Consider the following 19226-nt stretch of genomic DNA (forward strand, 5'->3'; position numbering starts at 1 on the left):
CACATGCACACACCCAGAGACACCCAGATGCATGCATATACACACACATACGCTCAGACGCACACACATGCACATATCTCCTGAGACACTCAGACACACACACATGCGCCCAGAGATGCTCAGACACGTGCACACACCCAGAGACACTCAGACGCATGCATATACACACACACATACGCTCAGACGCACACACATGCACATGTCTCCTGAGACACTCAGACACACACACATGCACCCAGAGATACTCAGACACATGCAGACACCCAGAGACACCCAGATGCATGCATATACACACACATACGTTCAGACGCACACACATGCACCCAGAGATACTCAGACACGTGCACACACCCAGAGACACTCAGATGCATGCATATACACACACATACGCTCAGACGCACACACATGCACGTCTCCTGAGACACTCAGACACACACACATGCACCCAGAGATACTCAGACACGTGCACACACCCAGAGACACTCAGACGCATGCATATACACACACACATACGCTCAGACGCACACACATGCACATGTCTCCTGAGACACTCAGACACACACACATGCACCCAGAGATACTCAGACACATGCACACACCCAGAGACACTCAGATGCATGCATATACACACATACGCTCAGACGCACACACATGCACATATCTCCTGAGACACTCAGACACACACACATGCACCTATAGATACTCAGACACGTGCACGCACCCAGAGACACTCAGACGCATGCATATACACACACATATGCTCAGATGCACACACATGCACGTCTCCTGAGACGCTCAGACGCACACACATGCACCCAGAGATACTCAGACACGTGCACACACCCAGAGACACTCAGACGCATGCATATACACACACACATACGCTCAGACGCACACACATGCACCCAGAGATACTCAGACACGTGCACACACCCAGAGACACTCAGACGCATGCATATACACACACATATGCTCAGACGCACACACATATCTCCTGAGACACTCAGACACACACACATGCACCCAGAGATACTCAGACACATGCACACACCCAGAGACACTCAGATGCATGCATATACACACACATACGCTCAGACGCACACACATGCACATATCTCCTGAGACACTCAGACACACACACATGCACCCAGAGATACTCAGACACATGCACACACCCAGAGACACTCAGATGCATGCATATACACACACATACGCTCAGACGCACACACATGCACATATCTCCTGAGACACTCAGACACACACACATGCACCTATAGATACTCAGACACGTGCACGCACCCAGAGACACTCAGACGCATGCATATACACACACATATGCTCAGATGCACACACATGCACGTCTCCTGAGACGCTCAGACGCACACACATGCACCCAGAGATACTCAGACACGTGCACACACCCAGAGACACTCAGATGCACATACACGCAGATACACATGCATGCACACACACATGCAGTCACATACATACAGACATGCACACCCACACACATGCAGAGACACGCACACACACATACTCACACACATATGACACATCCTCAGAGACACTGACACACACATGCAGACATGCACACACACACATGCTCAGACACACGCATATGACACATCCCCAGAGGCACTCAGACACACACACACACACATGCAGACGTGCGCACACACACAAACATACAGAGACATGCACCCCCCCAGACAAACACATATACACACACATGCAGAGAGAGACACACGCACACACAAACATGCAGACGCGCACACACGATGCATGCAGAGATGCACAGACAGGCAGGGACACACGCTGAGACCTGTACGTGTGCGAAGACACGTGCACACACCACACGCTCTCTCTCCGCGGATGCGCGGGGTGGACGGGGACCTTGTCCCGAGCCCGTGGCCGCGTCCTCCGGGAGGAGCTGCCAGCGAGCGGTGTTGGGCCCACCCGGCTGGGTGGGGGGACATGGGTGGCCTGGCCAGCCACCTGCTTTCATCTGCCCTTGACCTCTCATGCCCAGCCCCAGCAGCGGTGCTGGTGGCTGGTCATCGCTGTGGGGCAGCATGTCTGGGATCTCCGTTTCGGAGGCCGCAGCTCGGAGGCGTTTGCTCCTGAAAGCTCTGGCGTGTTCAAGAGCTCGTTGAAAACTTCTCTCACGTAAACAGTCGCAGCTTTGAGGGTGGCTGGGCCTGGGCTCCCACCGTGCAAAGAGAAACAGCCCACGGGCTATGCCTCTTAATCCCAAATCGTCCCTGGGTGCAGAGAAACGCGTGCGGCTGGGTGGACTCAAAGGGAGAACCGCAGCGCGATGCAGAAGGATGCCTACCGCGTGCTCTTGAAGAGCAAATCTGTTTAAGTTGTGTTGAGTTTAGCTTTTTAAGCATCAGTCAGCTAGGAAGCTGCTGCCTGGAGTCTGACCTTGGTCTAAAGCAAGTGCTTCCCCTTTGCAATGTGCAGGGTGGCCTAATAAAACTTCCTTTAATAAAAAAAAAAAAAAGAAAGAAAAAAGAAAGAAAGAATCAACAGTGTTTTTCAAGGCAAATTAGGCATTTTTTAAAAAAAAAAAAGCCCTTGCCTGGAAAAAGGAAATTTTGACAAGTGCCTTTCCGAGGCATCCCAGCAGGAAGCTGCATTTCTGGTGTCTTCCGGGCACGTGAGACATCAGCTGATAGATAGTGCAACCCTTGCAGACCCCGCAGCACTGATGGGAAGAGTGCAGTAGTGCCCGTGCTGGTGCATCTAACTGGTTGGAAAAATGTAGGCTGCTTGGCTGTACGTGAGTGCTGCGTGCAGCTTTCTCTGCATACGGTGATTTAAAGGCATATTCTTCAGGTTAACAGCAGCCTCCCAGTTTCCTGGGAGGAAAGATTGATTTTATTTTAAATTGCAGGGAAGAAGTGGGTTTGAAGACCGTAAGTGCCCGTGCGTACCATCTGCATCCCACGGCTTGCAGCCAGGGGCTGGGGCAGAGGGAAACCGGCTGCAGCCGACAGGAAATCAACCCCCCCGTGTTTTTAGCGTCCTGGCCGTAGCGGCAAGGAAATTTTAGCGTGTTTGAAGCTTCCTGCTTAAATCCTCTTAAAGGGCTGTTAGGAGGAGCTGGGCACGTGGAGAGAGACGGGGCTGTCCCATGGGGGCACGAATCAGTGGAGTTTACGCCCGCTGATAAACAGCGCTGAGCGTCTCTGGCATAACTCCCCCCCCGGCCTGGGAGATGGGTCGAGGCTCCTGGCCCCGAGCCGTGGCAGTGGGGTAGCGAGCGGCGTGCGACAGTCCTTGGTCCTTGTGTCCCTCTAAAGCTCACTTGGCTTCTTGCTCCTCCGGCTGGGGGAATTGCTGCTAATGAAGGCATGCTGCTGGAAGGGGAGGGGGAGTGATGGGGTGCAGAGTCCTGCTGCTGTGCTGCCGACGGGGCCCCTTAACCCTGCGCTTGCCAGCACTGGCCAGCACTGCCGTGCCAGTGGTAGCTGGGCGGTAGCATATCCCGGCAGGTCATCTGCACGGGCCAGCTGGGAAGGAGCGGTCTGTCTCGTCGCGGGGACGGACCTTCTGCATCCCTCTGTTCACCCCAGCTCCCTGTAGGTCATTATTTCAGCCCTGGCTGCTTCCCCCTCTGCCAGGGTGATTTTTCCCTTTTCTCAGTCTCTCCGCTCATAAAATACCAACCCCCCATGCTCTGGGCGCATCACCTCTGCACGTGCTGCCCCAGGGCAGCCCTGGCACTGCACTCCAGCCTGCAGCAGTTTGGGGGTCTCCAGGGCATCCCCAACCTCTCGGTTGGGTTGAGTAGGCAGGGCTTATTTCCTTGACTATCTGGAGGGGGGCCCTGCCACCCCGATGTTAGCCATGCCCTTAGACCCGGAGCCAGCCGTGCTGGGCGTTCGCTTGTCGAACCAGAAGCACCGGGCAGTGCTAGGGCCCTGGTGAGTATTGCGAGCGCTTCCCCGCAGGGCTTTGCCCCGCTGTACCGGGTGGGAGGGAGCTGGGCAGCTCCGGTGGGTGGTGTTTGGCGGGCACTGATGCCAGCTGCTGTCATGACTCTTTAATAGCAGGGAGAGGAGCAGCCGCGAGAGGTGGCTTCATTTTAATTGCAGCTTTTAATAGCCTCCAGGCGTGCGGGGCTGGCGCTTTGTCTCCGTGCAGGGCACAGATGTAAGTGTGGGTTCGGATGTCATAATTATGGAAATTACACCCACGACCTCCACTTCATCATAGGGATTAGTCAAGCTCATCATGGCAGGGCTCAGGGATGGCAGGAGGGGGAAAAGGGGGGCTGGCATCACGGGGGCAGGATGCCGCGGCGTTCGCTCTCGTGGTCCTTTCTCTCTGCCAGCTCTGCAGCCAGGCTGTTTCCATCGGGGCCCTTCCCTAGGTCCCTGCAGCGCCGTGCGTTTGTTGGGCCCGTTCCCTGCGAGGCAGTGAATCGTGGTGTCTGTATCAGGATCTTGCCGTAGAGGTGCTGCCTCGCCTCTTCACGCCGGCCCCACCGCGGAGGGAGGGAGTCGGGTTAGTGCGTGCCAGCCCTCGTGCGGGTGCCTGCCTCAGGCTCTCTGCTTTTGGCCATCGGGGCTACAAAACCCATTTTACAGCAGGTTAAAGTGAGGCACGAGACTTAAACGCTCAAAGTTGCAGAGCAGGTTCTTGGTAGAGTTGGGAAGGAGCCTGGGGGGCCTGATTCTGGGAGGAACAGAGCATGGGGAAAACGGCCCCGTTCTCCCCTTGGTGGAGGAAGAAGTGAGCAGCGTTGAAGGTGTCAGCGGTGGTATCCACGTGTCTCGCACAGGAATAGAGGCTGAGCTTGAAGCTGACAGTTTGGGTGTGAGATGGCCCCCGGGGTTATCCTGCCAGCTGCTTCTGCTTGGGCAAGTCACTTCTTGTCCCCGGTAAAACAGGAGGGTGCTACGTAGGGACCTGGCTTTGGTCCTCTGAGCCTTTGTCTGTTTGCTGTTGAGACCCCCAGGAGGGGGAGATGCCAGCGACGCCTCTGCTGTGGGGACAGGGCAGAGGGCAGCCTGGCGGGACCTGCGAAATGAGCACGGGGTTTTGGGAATCGCCGGGCAGCTTTGACTGAGCCACGAAGCTGGCAACTAAAAGGGGCCGGGGCCTGGTCTTAGCATTCACTGCGCTGCTTGCAAAGCTCCCCGCGCATCAGCTCGCTCGCGTTTTCTTGCGCAAAGGGGGCCAAGGGTCGGGCAGGGAATTGTTTCACTTCCTGAAAGGGAAACCCTTGGTAGCAGGGTTGGGTCTGCTTTTTCCGCCTGATTGGCTGCCACTTATTATGCAGGGTTTCCTTTGGCTTTCTCACGTGTCGTTATAGGATGTCTGTGGTCTCCGTGACCTCTGTTTCCTCTCTCAGCAACAGCTGAACTATGGATGCTAAGCACAGTTATCTGTAGCTGAGCTAAAGTGCACCCCCCTTGGGATGTGCACTCTGTCTCATGGAGATTAGGCCAAATTGTTATAACCCAATGCTATACAACCCAATATATCACCGATATTATTATAACTCAATGTATAACCTATATGATTATAACCCAGTGCTACATAACCCAACATATAACCTATATGGTTATAACCCAATGCTATATAAACCAATATATAGCCTATATTGTTATAGCTCAATGCTTTATAACCTAATATATAACCTATATTGTTACAACCCAATGCTACATAACCCAGTATATAGCCTATATTGTTATAACCCAATGCTTTATAACTCAATCTATAACTGATATTATTATAACCCAATATATAACCTATATGGTTATAACACAATGCTGCATAACCCAACATATAACTAATATTGTTGTAACCCAATGCTATATAACCCAATGTATAACCTATATTGTTATAACCCAATGCTGTATAAGCCAAGGTATAACCTATAGTGTTATAACCCAATGCTATATAACCCAATGTATAACCTATATGGTTATAACCCAATGCTATATAACCCAATATATAACTTATATGGTTATAACCCAGTCTATGCGAGCTCTGTGATCCTTATCATGTGCATTTGCTTTCTTTGCATAGATTGAACCTCTTGCTAGCTTTATAGCAAGAGGTTTGTTGGGCCATGGTCTTGTCATTTGATTCTCAGTTTTTTCATTTCCATATCCGAATCTCCCTGCATTGCTTTCTTCCAGTGGAGGAAGGAGCGAATGGAAAACAGCTCCATCTCCTAGCTATGGTATTACCTTGGCTTCTGCATCAGTCAACTTTGTTTTTGATCTGGGAGGTTTCCAGAGAGAAGTCGCTCAATCTTGTGTTTCCATCTTCTGCCTGGCGGATTTGTTCAAGAGGTTGTTTTTGTTCTTCTCCATTTCCTCTTGGCCGTCACGCAAAAGGTCGTTCTAGAAATTCAGTAGAAGCAAATCTCGCTCTCTCTCGCTCTCTCCCTGAGGTTACGGGATGTGTCGTGCTAGGTGGAAAAGATCAGAATTCAAAAGGATCTTGACTTATTGGAGGAAGGGCCTGAAATAACTGGGTTGCACTTCAAGGAAGACAAGTGCAAAGTACGGCACTTAGGTAAGAATAATCACGAGCCCAAACGCGGGCGGGGGAGTGACTGGCTGAGCATCGGGGTGCGATAGAGGATCTCAGACAGAAAGTGAGTCACCATTGGGATCGTGCTGCTGTTGAAGCTGGGAGGGGAGCATGTGTCATGCTGGCATGCACAACCTGGCGGTGATATGGATGACGAGTGAAATCATTTTTCCCCTCCGTTCGGCACCAGCAAGGCCTCGGAAAGAGGGATATCAGCTGTTGGGACCAGCACAGAGCAAGGAGGGTGGTCCGAGGCCTAGAAAGCACCATCTGCGGGGAAAGATTGAAAGACGTGGGCTTGTTTTAGTCTGGAGAAGAGAAGCCAGAGGAGATATGTGAAGTCTTCAACCATGTAAAAGCAAAGCGGGAGGCAGTCAGCTGTGTTTGAGGGCTGCCGGAGGATAGGACCAGGGCAGCTGAGGTCTGATACGAGGGCATCAGGTACTAGATGTGTTCGGTGGCAGGTGGTGGAAACCCTCCCGCCTGAGCTTCTCCAGACCAGGGGAGGAGAGACCATCTGCCAGGCACGGTTTAATGCAGCCAAAAGCAGAGGCCTGGCCTAGGCGAGCTCTGGTGCTGGCGTGTCCCGTCCTCCGGCTCAGCCAGGAGGGAGCATTGAAGTCAGTGCTCCCATGTATGGGGGAAAGGACAGTGCAGGCAACATGGGATCAGGAGCCTGGAAAGTCCTCCTTTCCATCCTCCTCCTGCCCGTCCAGCATGGAGCAGACTCCACTGCTCTCCGAACCTGCCCGATGCCTCTGCCTGCTGCATCGCAGCTCAACGCCCCAGTGCTCCGCACTGCTCTGCCAGCCGGCGTCTTGCATCTAGTTGCATCTCGCCCTCTGCCAAGCAAACGGCCTCCTTCAGCTCCTTCCTCCCCAGCCATAGGTGGTCAGTCCACCGTGGAGTGCCAGCCTCCCCTTTCATTAGCTCCAGATGTTCCCTCTGCTCCGCTGGGGCCCACGTGCCCGTGACCCACGTCACTCAGCTGTAGCGTTCGACCCGAATCTCTTCTGCAAGTTGCGGGGAGAACCGCCGTGCCTGGAAATCAAGGACTGGGTCCCCGTAGATATCTACGGACCTGCCTCTCCTCGTACCCACAGCAGCAATTTAACGCACGTTATCTGTTAGCGCCGCTTTGTCATCTTCGGACAAGCCACGGCGCACAAGGAGGTCGGGACACCCCTGCGCCGCTCTCTGCCACCTCGGGATCCTCTGCAGAGCTGCGGCGTTGGGTCAGCAACTTCTGAAATCTTATCAGCGAGCCGCCTCTGCTGGAGCCGGCCTGCGCGTCGTGTCGCGCTTGATTAGGAAATCCACAGATGGCGGCAGCTCCTCTTCGTTCGGAGGTGCAATTTCCTCTCCTGCCGTTTATCAAACGGATAAATGGATGCCGTCAGCTCCGGCACCTGCCCTTTGGAGGTTTCATTATCACTAAGGAGCTGGCGGGGAAAACGTGTTTGGTCGGCTCTGCTCGCAATGTTCTCGCTCTAGGAGAGTAATTGGGTGGTCTTGGGGTGGGCATGAATGGCTCTGGCCCCTGTCTGGGTGTAGGAGGCTCCCTCTGGGGTTTTTCTGTTGCTTGCATTACACAGGAGACGAAGTTAAATGCTCTGATAGTCCTTTTTGGTGTGAATGAGCTTTGCGTTTTCTTTCCCTGGCCCTGCCTCGGTGGCGGTTCGCAGATGCTCTGTCCTCTCCCCGCCTGACTCGAAGGTTGGCTTGAAACCTGCTCTTCTCCAGAGGGGTTCACATCGCCGCTCTCCAGCCTGGATTAGCTTCTAGCAGCCGCACCGCTGCCTCCGACCCCAGGGGTTGGACGTGCATTGCTCTTTATGGGAGGCAGCCAGAAGTTTTCCAGGCCCAGGAGGCTCGGGGTTGTGGCTGAGGGAGGGAGGGAAATGCCTCCTTCAGCATCCACCAAAGGTCCTGCACCTTCCCTCATCCCTCTGTCCCGGTACTGCATGCACCCGTCATCGGTGCGCCCATGCTTAGCAAGTTTGAGGGGTTGGTTTGAGTCCCCCAGGACCCGCGGCTTCCTGGGAAGGGCAGAGCTGGAAAGAGAGGTGAGGAAACACCAGAGGGGCAGGCTGGTTCTGCTCGGGCACCCTGCATCTCTCTTCCCCGGGGACCCGAAGAGCATCTCTGAGCCTGGCTTGCATGTGCCAGGCTTGGGAAGGAGGCGATGCTGCTGTGTTGGGGTGGGTTTCTAGTTGCTGCTACAAGCAGAGATCTCAATGGCTCTGTGTGCGTGTGCATGCACAGGCACGTGTGTGCGCGCGCACAAGTCCGTTCCCAGCTCCAGTGCATGCGATGGAGACGCAAGGAGCAGAAAGCAGAGCAGCAGATGGGGCAGGGTGAGGGGCTTACCTGCCCGGCCAAAACAAGGCTGGCCTGCCCTGGTGTAGACGCAGGCTAAGAGCCAGGATCTGACCCGAGCCACGTGTGCAGTTCAGTGAGGCCGGCTGGGCCGCAGGCACGAGCCTGCCCCTTTCCTGGCACGTTGCAGACATGTGCCCGCAGGGAGGGAGCTGGCGCAGGAGGCATTTCCTCTCTGAACAACCCTCAATTATCCCACGTGATTTCAAAAGCCACATGCGGTTCCCGACCTTGTCGGCCTCCCAAACCTTGGGAGCGGGCAGGGCCCCAACAGCAGGGACTTGGCGTCCGTGGGTTCATGCAGCTGTCCCCCCCCGCACCTCTGCCTTGCTCTCTCTGGAAACGATACCCTCTCCGGCTTTACAGGGGCACGGCAGGTTTCATTGACGTCGGCCAAGTCCTTCAAAGCCCGGGCGCATTGTGCGACGAGGGGCCCGCTGCGGAGAGCTGCTTTCAGCGCATCCCTTGGCTCGAGTGCAGACCAGCTGGAAGAGAATAAAGCTCCTTTTGTGGCTTAAGGATGCTTTATCGAGCAGCGGCTTGGAAATCTTGGTGGGCGGCTCGCGAGCACAGCCTGCGTCCCCCCCGCCGCTCCCTGTCTGCTCGCTGCTCATGCATGCGTGAGCCCAGCTCCTCCGCGGGCCTGGCTGCGTTGGGGGGGTCTCCTTCAAGAGCCCTGGGTCAGCGCCTGTGCTGGCTTCTTCCCCCCACGAGGCACCGCCTGTCTTGAGACACCGTACTTCCCGCGCGCTGGCTCACGCGTGTGCACCAGGGCGGTGCGGGGCAGGCGTGAGGCGGCTGCGGGGGGATCTCTGGCCTGCATCCTAGACAGGAGCCCTGATGCCGTGCTTGGGTCCAGCGATGGGACGCTTGCCCGTGAGGGTGCAGTGAGATCCGGATGCGCTGGTCCTGCATGGGGCGGCGTCGAAGGGAGGCGGTGCGCATCCTGGACAGGTGAGAGGCCTGGGGGGGGGGTGTTTCTGAACTTCCCTCTGTCTGAGTGCAGTGGACAGAGCATCGCACTCGCTGCCTGTGCACCTCGCTGTCCCCAACCCGCATCCCTGGTGCTGGCAGCTGCCAGGGGCCTTGCTGAGCCCGCTCGAACAGGCTCACCGAGGACTCCCGCGTGCGTGAGCCTATCGATCAAGCTGCCCAAGCATAGCTGTGCTCAGATGATTGGAGAAGGCGTCGTTTAGGGCAGCTGTCACGGTCCGGGAGGTGCTGATGAATGGGGCTCGTTCTGCAGGGGATGGATGGCTTCTGAGCAAACCTCGAGGAGCAGCTGCAGCCTTCCTTGGCCAGCTCTGCGAGATTCCCCCCGCCCCCGCCTTCGGGAGCAGCTGTCCTGGTAAGAGGCGCTTCGAAGGAATTCGGTAGCCGCTGAGTGAAACTTTGCTCCGTCTCAGCTGGAAGCTTTGCTTCATTAAGCAGCCTGAGTTTGCTGGTCTCTTGTGGAGGTTTCCCTGCATGTTAAATTTAATTAGTGAATTATTGACTTTCCTTGAGTGGCCGAACGCCCAGCGTGGCTTACCAGGGGAGAGATTTACATTGATCTCTCAGACTCGGCTCCATTAAAGGCTGAACTAAAAAGCTTTGATTTCCATTTTTTTTTTCTTTTTCCCCTCTCTTTGAAGATCTGCTTGTCCCAATCCGCAGCTGAACGCGGCTACTCCGGGTGCACGTGTTAGCGATGCTGCTGGAGAACTGGCTCCCGTCCAGGCTCCGCTTTCTGAATTCCTCATTTCCTCCGCGGCGGCTGACACCCGAATATACGCTATTTTAATGGGATTTCATGCTTCGTCTTGGGTTTTCGCTCGTGCTGGGCGAGTGCTGATCTGTGGCCTGTGCTTTTGGCCTGCGTGAAGCAAGCGGCTGTCAGCAGACACGCTCGTAGGTTTGAAGTCTAACAGGGTTGCGCCTTAATATGTGGTTGACATTTTAAGTTTCCCTTTTTTCACCCCTCCCTCTGGGTTTTCCACCTTACCTTGAAGGGAACAATGATCTGGCACGTTGCCTTAGTAACGTTCCAGAAAAGGGCGTCCGTTCACTTCCGTAATTTCAGCAGCGGGGCTGCCGCGGTTCTGGGGTGCGAGTCGTGCTTTTCCTCTCTTACCTCGAAAATAAACCCTGCCCCCAAGCCCCTGGAAAGGTGCGGTCTTTGGGTCACCCAACCGGTCCCCTGCAAAGAAGCAAAGCGGAGATGCTGTCTCATTTGATGCGTAGGCTGCCCCAATGCAGCTGTGGGTTTGGCTTGGTGTTTCTGGAGCCAGATGTGTGCCAAAGACCCACTGATTTGCAAGAGTTGCTTGAGACAAGTCCTCTGTAGCTTGTGCTGGCAGAGCTGGGATCGCTCCACCTCCCCTTGGTCATGGAGAAGGGGACACCTGTCATGCCACAGCCACTTTCAGCAGGCACTTTGAACTCCAGGCCAGTTTGTCCCCTTCCCCACCGGACCGTGGGAATTATTGCAGGGCGACCCGTTTGCCTTGAAGAGGGATTTTCTCACTGAGCCGCTGATTAAAAGCAGGCTATTCCTAGGGCAGTTGGAGATGTTGGTCTGCCCCTTTCTCCCTGATTTCTCATATGGCAGAAGATATTGCTGTTTTTCTTTCATGCTTTAGCTGCCAGTTTTTCCTGTGGGCGCTCAGGCTGGCTGTAGAAGTGCTGGAGAGCTCACAAGCTTGGCCGGATGCCCTCCCTGCAAGGTCAGATGGGACAAGGCTACGGTATCCGGACAGTCTGATTTAGGCACCGGAGCCCAAGAATTCAGAAGCACCCAGCAGCGTTTAATGCCGGAAGTGCAACACTGCAAGCAGGCTGGACACTGGCGGAGCGAGCTCCTATAGCCAGAGTCAGGCCCCAGGCAGCCAAAACTGCAGGTTGCTGCTGAAAATCTAGGCCCGGCTTCTTTGGAAATCAGGTTTTCCAAAAACATGACCAGTAAAGGACCCCCCGCCTGGGTAACGGGACCTGATTGCCGGACAGTGGGGGGAGTTGGTGTCTCATTCGGGTCTGCGGGTAACGTGTCTCAGACGCTAACCCCGGTCCCATGTGGCACTGGATATTTTTTTTCCTTGCAGGAAACAAATTGCTTTTATGGCCGGGCAGCTGTTAAGCCACTGGCACTTGTGGTGTGTTGTGGGCTCAGACCAGCGCTGTTGGCACCGTGGGAAGAGCACTGCAGGCGCCGTCTGCAGGGGAGGTGGCGAGGAGGAGGGGAGCGGTGCTGGCACGGGGGGGGGGGCGGCATGCCGGTGGCTTCAGTGTGACAAGCCCTCTTCCACCACGGCCGTGCAGAGGTGCTTATTATCGGTGACTGCAGCCAGCCCTCTGCTTGGGTGCAGCTGCTGAACATCTGGGCTGGAGAAATGGAGCTGGTGGGGCTAGAAGCTCCCTTCACCCCGATGTTGTGCAGGGCGAGCTCAGGCAGCGGGTGGGTTCGGACCGTGCTGCTGGTTATCCTCATGCTGTCGGCACCCCTGCTAGCGCGGGGTACCCCAGCCCATTCCCTTCGGGGGGCTAGACGGTGAGTCTGCTACAGCTGGTTTGCTGAGGGACCCCACTGTGGGGCCTGGCGTTGGCAGCCTTGGCCTTTGGATCCAGAGGCCTGAGGTCAAGTCTCACGACCGGCGCGTCTCATGACCTTGCCGTGTGGAGTCGCAGCTTGCGGGGGGGGAGCCATGGGGTTAACTGTTAACGTCGGTAGCAGGCACCGTTGATCTCACTGGTTAATTTATAATTATAATAAGACTGCAACTGGAGGTGCTGGCAGCTAGGATGCAGCTCCCTGGAGGAAAAAACAGCTGGCTGAAGCTAAGGGAGTCGGATGGGGAGAAGTGGGCTGTGGCGCGGACACCGGCGCTCCCTGCATGCTGGCGGCGCAGCTCTGGGGCCTTGTTCTCCCCCCATCATTTATCAAGCTGGTCAGAGCCGAGGGCACGTCTGTGCCAGCTGCCTTGGCAGCGCGCTTCTCCGTGGGTCGTGCAAGCAGTGTCACGTTCAGATGTACGTCTCCGGGCCGGCCTCCGCAGCGTGCCGGTTCATCCTCTGCTCGCTTGTCAGGATGCATTTGCTGCTGCCCCTTGCTTCCTTCAGAGATGGAGCAGCACGCGCTGAGTCAGGGGCGGTTTCTCTGCGAGGTGGCACAGCTCTGCTCGGGGCTGTTCAGCCTCCCCTCCCAACTGGGATGGGGCTTTGATTGGTATGTGGGAGGAAGGAGCTGGCAGAAACCAAAGGTTGGACTCAAAACCAGTGTGGCTTGACTTCAGCTCTGACACTGCTCAACTCTGTGGTCTTGGGCATGTCACCCAGCCTCCCCACACTTTGTTTTCATGGTGTTTTATCCGTGTTTCTGGGGGAAGTGAGCATGGCAGCAGTGCCTGCAGGATGTTGGGGGGGGCCCAGCCTAGCCTGCATGCGGGGGGGCTGGAAACCTGCCTGGAGGGAAATAGCTGAATGAGACCGTTGCCGCGTGTTGGAAATGTCACGGATTCTGACACGGCCCCAGCTCTCTGCTCGGTTACCCGTAACGAGCCACATCTGGAGCGGTGACTCCAGCTCTTTCTCTGAGCACCGTGGATCCGTGCCGCGGGCTGGGATGTCGGCGACTCCTTGCAGAGGTCGGGCTGCCCGTGCCGGCCTTCGTCCTGGCCCCGCAGCCGGGAAGGGCCTCCTTCACTCAGCAGCTCCCAGCAACTTGCTTCCCAGCCTCTCCGGGGGGGTCTGATCCCGACTGGTGCTGAGCTCTCCGGTCTTCCCGCCGCGTCCATGGGAACTACTGGTGCCAAGCACCTTGCAGGACTGGCCCCCGGTCTCATCCGTCTCTCCGTAGGACGGCTCGGCGTGCTGTTTGCAGGGAGGGGCAGGGCATTTGCTGCAGGGGAAAGCCAGAGGCCCAGGCAACCCTGTGCTGCATTAGAGACTGTAGCCTGCAGCTCCCGCGCAGTCGGTGCTGGTGCCGCGTCTCTCGCGTCTCTCCCCAGTTCGCTCTGCCGGGCTGGGGCACATCACGTCCAAGCGTGGGGTACAGAGCCCGGGCTCAAACCCTCTCCCTTCTGGATTCGATGGGCTGGAGCAGCCCCTGCGTCTCCCCCCTTACCAGCGAGCAGCGCGGCTGGGAGGATGTGGAGTGCAGCCCAGCACAAAGCTGCTGGAGCCTGCGCTAATTCAATTAACGGGGAAATGGGCAATCCAGGGGAAGAAGCCGCGCTGCTTGTTTGCGTCTCCAGCGGGAACGCAGGAGCACGACAGAGATGGCGCCGGTCCTGCTAGTTGTCGCTGCCCTCGTTAGAGTGGGTGCCTGGGGGCGGCGGGGGGGGGGTGGGGGCGTTTGGGAGCTCCCGGGGCCGCCGGCTTCAGCGATGCTTGTGTCTCGCCTCTTTCAGATGCCTCGTCCTGCAGCCCAGAGCCCCGTGGAGACCCCCGCCGGCTTCTCCGATGCGCCCCGCTGCTGAGCCACCCACGGCCCTGGGCGCGCAGTGAGGGGCGAAAGGGAAACCACAGCCGCTGCCTCCACCACGGTCTCTGCTCTCTGCTCCCCTCTCGCTGAGCCATGGAGGCCACCGACGTGCCGGTGGGGAACCTCATTGACTTTGACTGCGAAACGCCCGCCGATGTCCCTGCCGCATCCCCTCCCGCGCCCCCTCCCAGCGGCCCCGGGCTGCTGGAAGACCCCGGGGACCCGGCGGGCGCCGGCGAGGAGAGCGATGCCACGGAGTCGGCCGACAGCGAGAACGACATGGGGGACTCGCCCAGCCACCCCAGCTGGAACAGCTACCGCCGCTCCTCCTCCAACGAGTCCTTCTCCTCCAACCAGAGCACCGAGTCGGCCAAGGACGAGGCGCTGGCGCAGCGCCGGGAGTTCATGAGGCAGTACGTGGAGAAGATCTTCACCGGCGGGTGAGTGGGGCACGCAGCGTGGGGGTGCTGGATGGGGCAGGGGCTAGGGCAATGGTGGGGTTGCCCCATGGAGCAGTGCATGGTGGGATAGCTGTGGGGGGATGTAGTCATGCTATGCAGAGGTGCATGCTGGGATGAGTGTCGGAGGTGGGGTAGGCAGGGGTGTGTGGGGTCCTGTGCAGAGGTGCATGCTGGGATGGGTGTTGGAGGTGGGGTAGGCAGGGGTGTGTGGGGTCCTGTGCAGAGGTGCATGCTGGGATGGGTGTTGGAGGTGGGGCAGGCAGGGCTGTGCGGGGTCCTGTGCAGAGGTGCATGCTGGGATGGGTGTTGGAGGTGGGGCAGGCAGGGGTGTGCAGTCTCCTGTGCAGAGGTGCATGCTGGGATGGGTGTTGGAGGTGGGGCAGGCAGGGATGTGCGGGGTCCTGTGGAGAGGTGCATGCTGGGATGGGTGTTGGAGGTGGGGGGGCAGGGCTGTGCGGGGTCCTGTGCAGAGGTGCATGCTGGGATGGGTGTTGGAGGTGGGGTAGGCAGGGGTGTGTGGGGTCCTGTGCAGAGGTGCATGCTGGGATGGGTGTTGGAGGTGGGGCAGGCAGGGCTGTGCGGGGTCCTGTGCAGAGGTGCATGCTGGGATGGGTGTTGGAGGTGGGGCAGGCAGGGGTGTGCAGTCTCCTGTGCAGAGGTGCATGCTGGGATGGGTGTTGGAGGTGGGGGGGCAGGGCTGTGCGGGGTCCTGTGCAGAGGTGCATGCTGGGATGGGTGTTGGAGGTGGGGCAGGCAGGGCTGTGCGGGGTCCTGTGCAGAGGTGCATGCTGGGATGGGTGTTGGAGGTGGGGGGGCAGGGCTGTGCGGGGTCCTGTGCAGAGGTGCATGCTGGGATGGGTGTTGGAGGTGGGGGGGCAGGGGTGTGCGGGGTCCTGTGCAGAGGTGCATGCTGGGATGGGTGTTGGAGGTGGGGGGGCAGGGGTGTGCGGGGTCCTGTGCAGAGGTGCATGCTGGGATGGGTGTTGGAGGTGGGGCAGGCAGGGGTGTGCGGGGTCCTGTGCAGAGGTGCATGCTGGGATGGGTGTTGGAGGTGGGGGGGCAGGGGTGTGCGGGGTCCTGTGCAGAGGTGCATGCTGGGATGGGTGTTGGAGGTGGTGGGGCAGGGGTGTGCGGGGTCCTGTGCAGAGGTGCATGCTGGGAGCAGAGAGGAAGTAATGAAGCCCCTGGCCTTTTGGCAGGGGTCTGCCCTCCTGCAGCCTGCGCGGGGCTCCGGGCCTCGTGGCAGCCGAGACGCCGCAGCGGGCGAAGCTTGCGCCCGCTCTCCTGCACGGTGCACGCCAAACGGGTGCAGGCAGAAGCCCCCGCTAGCATCTGGCCGCGTGGCCAAGGCCCCTGGGGTCTCTGGCTCGGGTAGCTGCCAGGCCATGCCTACGCTGGCGCTCTTCAGACGTGCTGCACCCCCCCGCCCTCCCTTCCCTGCCTCTTCCTCCAGCTGCGGTGCACGGGCCAGCACGTCCCCTCCTGAGCTCCTGCGCCTGGCGCTGCCTTCCCGGCTCAGGCCCAGCTGCCGGGGCGCATCGCCCCGCAGGACTGCCCGGTGAATGTGGATGCACGTGTGGGTTGGGGGCCTCCCTGCCTTGCTCTGCGCCCCAGCCCTGTCCCAGCATGCGCCCACGTGGCCCCGTGCTGCTACCCCTGCGGCCTTTTGCTCTCCATGCCGCTGCAGCTGAGTGCAGCGAAGGCAGCTGAGCAAATCAGGCCGGACCGGGAGCCGGAGCCAGAGCCGCTTGTTTTGCTGAGGGCAATCCTGTCGTTGCTGCTTTGGAAACGGGTGGCTCCTTCCTTCCTCATCAGCAGCGGGACAGAGCACAGCGAGGGGCCTGAGCATCGCAAGAGCAGGCAGGAAGGGTCTGGTCACCCATTGCTCCTGGGGGTGGGTGGTTGTTCCTGCCTGGACCTGGACCGCAGTCCCTGAGCAGAGCAAAGGGATGGAGCCGGGTTGCCGGGTCTGTCTTTGCAGAGCCTTCCTCTGTCAGCCGGGGCCAACCCGTCCCGGCACCGCTCGGGGGAAACCATCCGGGACCCCCGGCATCTGGACCCCTGCTGTCTGTCCGTGCAGGAGGAGCTGGTGTAGGGGTGCTACCTCTCCCCCTTGCAGGGGCAAACATCTTCGACCCATGTCGTCCAGCCTGTCCTGGGTGACGGGAGCTAATGAATCGCTGCTGAAACAGCTTAGCGGCTGTCGCGGATCACGTCGCAGCATCCCTCCAGCGCCCGAGCGAGCTCCATCAGGAAGCTCCTCTTCCCGGGAGGCAGCTCCAGAGCCGTGCTGCTCTGACAGGCTGGATCCTTCCTCCTCCTTTCCAGTCTGAAGGTTTCGAGAACAGTTTGTTCTCGCAACAGCCTTGTCCTTTAGCTCAAGTAGCCCCCGGCGGCTTGTGCGTGGCGTATTTATAGACAGCAAAGCCCTCCCCTTCGCTCTGCTGGTGAATGAAGCCCAGCTCCTCCAGTCTTTTCCCATCAGATGTGCTGTCTGCCCCTTCGATCTTCCTGGCAGCCCCTACTCTGGTTGGCATGGTCTTGCTTGGACAGGGGGTGCGGAGAGCTGAGCGGTGTAGGATTTTCCTGCGTCTTCTAGCGCTGCCTTTCGTCGCTCACCCTGGGATCCTGGTTGCCGCTTGCATAATAAGCGTGCTCTGCTCAGCGGTGCGCGAAGCTGAGCAGCAGTGAAATCCGGGAGCGCCGCATCGAGGAGCAGAGACCGGGGTAGACGGGAGGGGCAGGGAGTAGCAGTAATCCAGGGAGCCGTTCCCTTGCTGTTAATCGCACGTCGCACTTTTCTGAGCCAGCCCACGCAGGCTGGGGAGCCGGGGATGTGCTTCAGTGCGGACGTGCTTTCCATTGCAGAGAGGACCTGGACCAGGAGGAGAAGGCCAAGTTCGGGGAGCTGTGCAGTGGCGAGAACGGCAAAGGCCGGGAGTGGTTCGCGAGATACGTGAGCGCTCAGGTGAGGGAGCGCGGCTATCTCGTCTGAGCAGGGCGGGCCGTGGCAAAGGGAGGCTGTTGCTCTACCGCTGCCTTTTGCTGTGCTGACAATGTGTCCAGCACGGTCTCGGGGAGGTTGAGCCTTGGGGAGAGCTCCCCGAACTGACGGTCCTCTTGGAGAAACTCGCCAAGACCACGTTGCGGGCTTGAGACTCCCTCCGGATGGGCCAGGCCAGCTCTGTGGCATGCCTTTGAGGAAGCCTCCTGGTTTCAGCTCCCCTTCCGAGTGTTGACGCCAGCTTTGTCTGTGCTTGCAGCGCTGCAACTCCAAGTGCGTCTCTGAGCAGACCTTCTACCGGCTGGTGCAGTCCTTCGCCGTCGTGCTCTTCGAGTAAGCTGGGAGAGCGATACGTTCGGGTGCCGGAAAGCAGCTGAATCAAACCTCAGCCCTACGCTGCTTCGTGGTTGGTGTCACTGCCCTGTTTAAATGCAGGGCACCATCTTTGGTGGGACCTGCCCAATCCAGCCCCTGCGCCCACCTTGCTCCCAGCTGGTTGCTTGGCTCCTGATTTGCTTGCAGGTGCTTCAGCTTGACAGCCACGTACTGGGAGAGCAATGTGCGCACCGTGGCTGATGCTAGAAAGCAGAGGGGCTGGCACGGTGCGAGACCCGCAGATGCCTCCCACCGCTACTACTAGTAGCAGAGTGCAATGCAGACAAGGGAGCCGGGGGATTAGGATGAGGGGATGCAGGGTGACTGGGGTATGTCGAGACCCTCAATAAGAAGCGTGACCCAGACCCAAACCACATGACACTCCTGCTCCTGGGACGCAGGCATGGGGTTTTGCTGCTTTGGCTACCTCTGCTTGATCCTTCCATCTCTTCCCCCTCCGTTTCCAGGTGTCACCAGATGGACGACTTCGGCCCTGCCAAAAACCTGATGACCATGTGCTTCACGTATTACTACATCGGTAAGAGGCCCCAGCTGCCCGGCTGCTTTGTGGCTGGACGAGACGGGGCGTTGGCACGACTTGGCATTGTAAAGCGTGCACGGTGTGCGGTGCAATCGAGAGGTGTGATTGCAGCCCTGCACCCGAGCCAGCTTCTCTCCAGCCAGCTTGGGTACTAGTAGCAGTGAAGCCACAGGGTTGTGGACTTCAGTGTGGGCCGTGCATGCCAGCTGGGACCCGGGTGGCCTGTCCAGGCTGCCAGTCTATGCAGAAGCTACATGACTGTATCTCCAGTGCTTCTGGTCCCAAAGTAAGCTGGGGAGTGTCGGCCCTGCTGCCTGCCCCCTCCGCCAGCAGGTCAGACATGCCCTTGAAGCAGGATGGGGGTTGCTAGCTGAAGAAGTGTGCTTATCCCGGGATTGCAACCGGGCCTAGTGTCATGCACCCCTGTGTCCAGCTCCAGTGCAACGTCAT

General features: G+C 58.2%; 1 protein-coding gene across 12 annotated transcripts in view; it reads left to right on the forward strand.

The window, feature by feature from the left end:
- The window catches only part of KIAA0513 (KIAA0513 ortholog), a 47562-nt gene that overhangs the window by 11061 nt on the left and 17275 nt on the right, over window positions 1–19226 (forward strand). For 6 of the 12 annotated variants that reach the window (XM_090062488.1, XM_090062491.1, XM_090062493.1 and 3 more), the window contains 4 exons: window positions 14322–14835; window positions 17725–17824; window positions 18120–18193; window positions 18703–18773. In XM_090062488.1, the coding sequence (XP_089918614.1) occupies window positions 14489–14835; window positions 17725–17824; window positions 18120–18193; window positions 18703–18773 (592 nt within the window). In that variant the 5' untranslated portion in view covers window positions 14322–14488. Of the gene's footprint in view, window positions 1–2571; window positions 2842–8494; window positions 9892–14321; window positions 14836–17724; window positions 17825–18119; window positions 18194–18702; window positions 18774–19226 lie in introns of those variants that run through there. The other 6 variants (XM_090062499.1, XM_090062487.1, XM_090062490.1 and 3 more) reach the window with 6 other exon arrangements.

This window comes from Crocodylus siamensis, chromosome 9 (genome assembly GCF_052110815.1).
Source record: "Crocodylus siamensis isolate JL-2025a chromosome 9, ASM5211081v1, whole genome shotgun sequence".
Taxonomy (NCBI): Eukaryota; Metazoa; Chordata; order Crocodylia; family Crocodylidae; genus Crocodylus; species Crocodylus siamensis.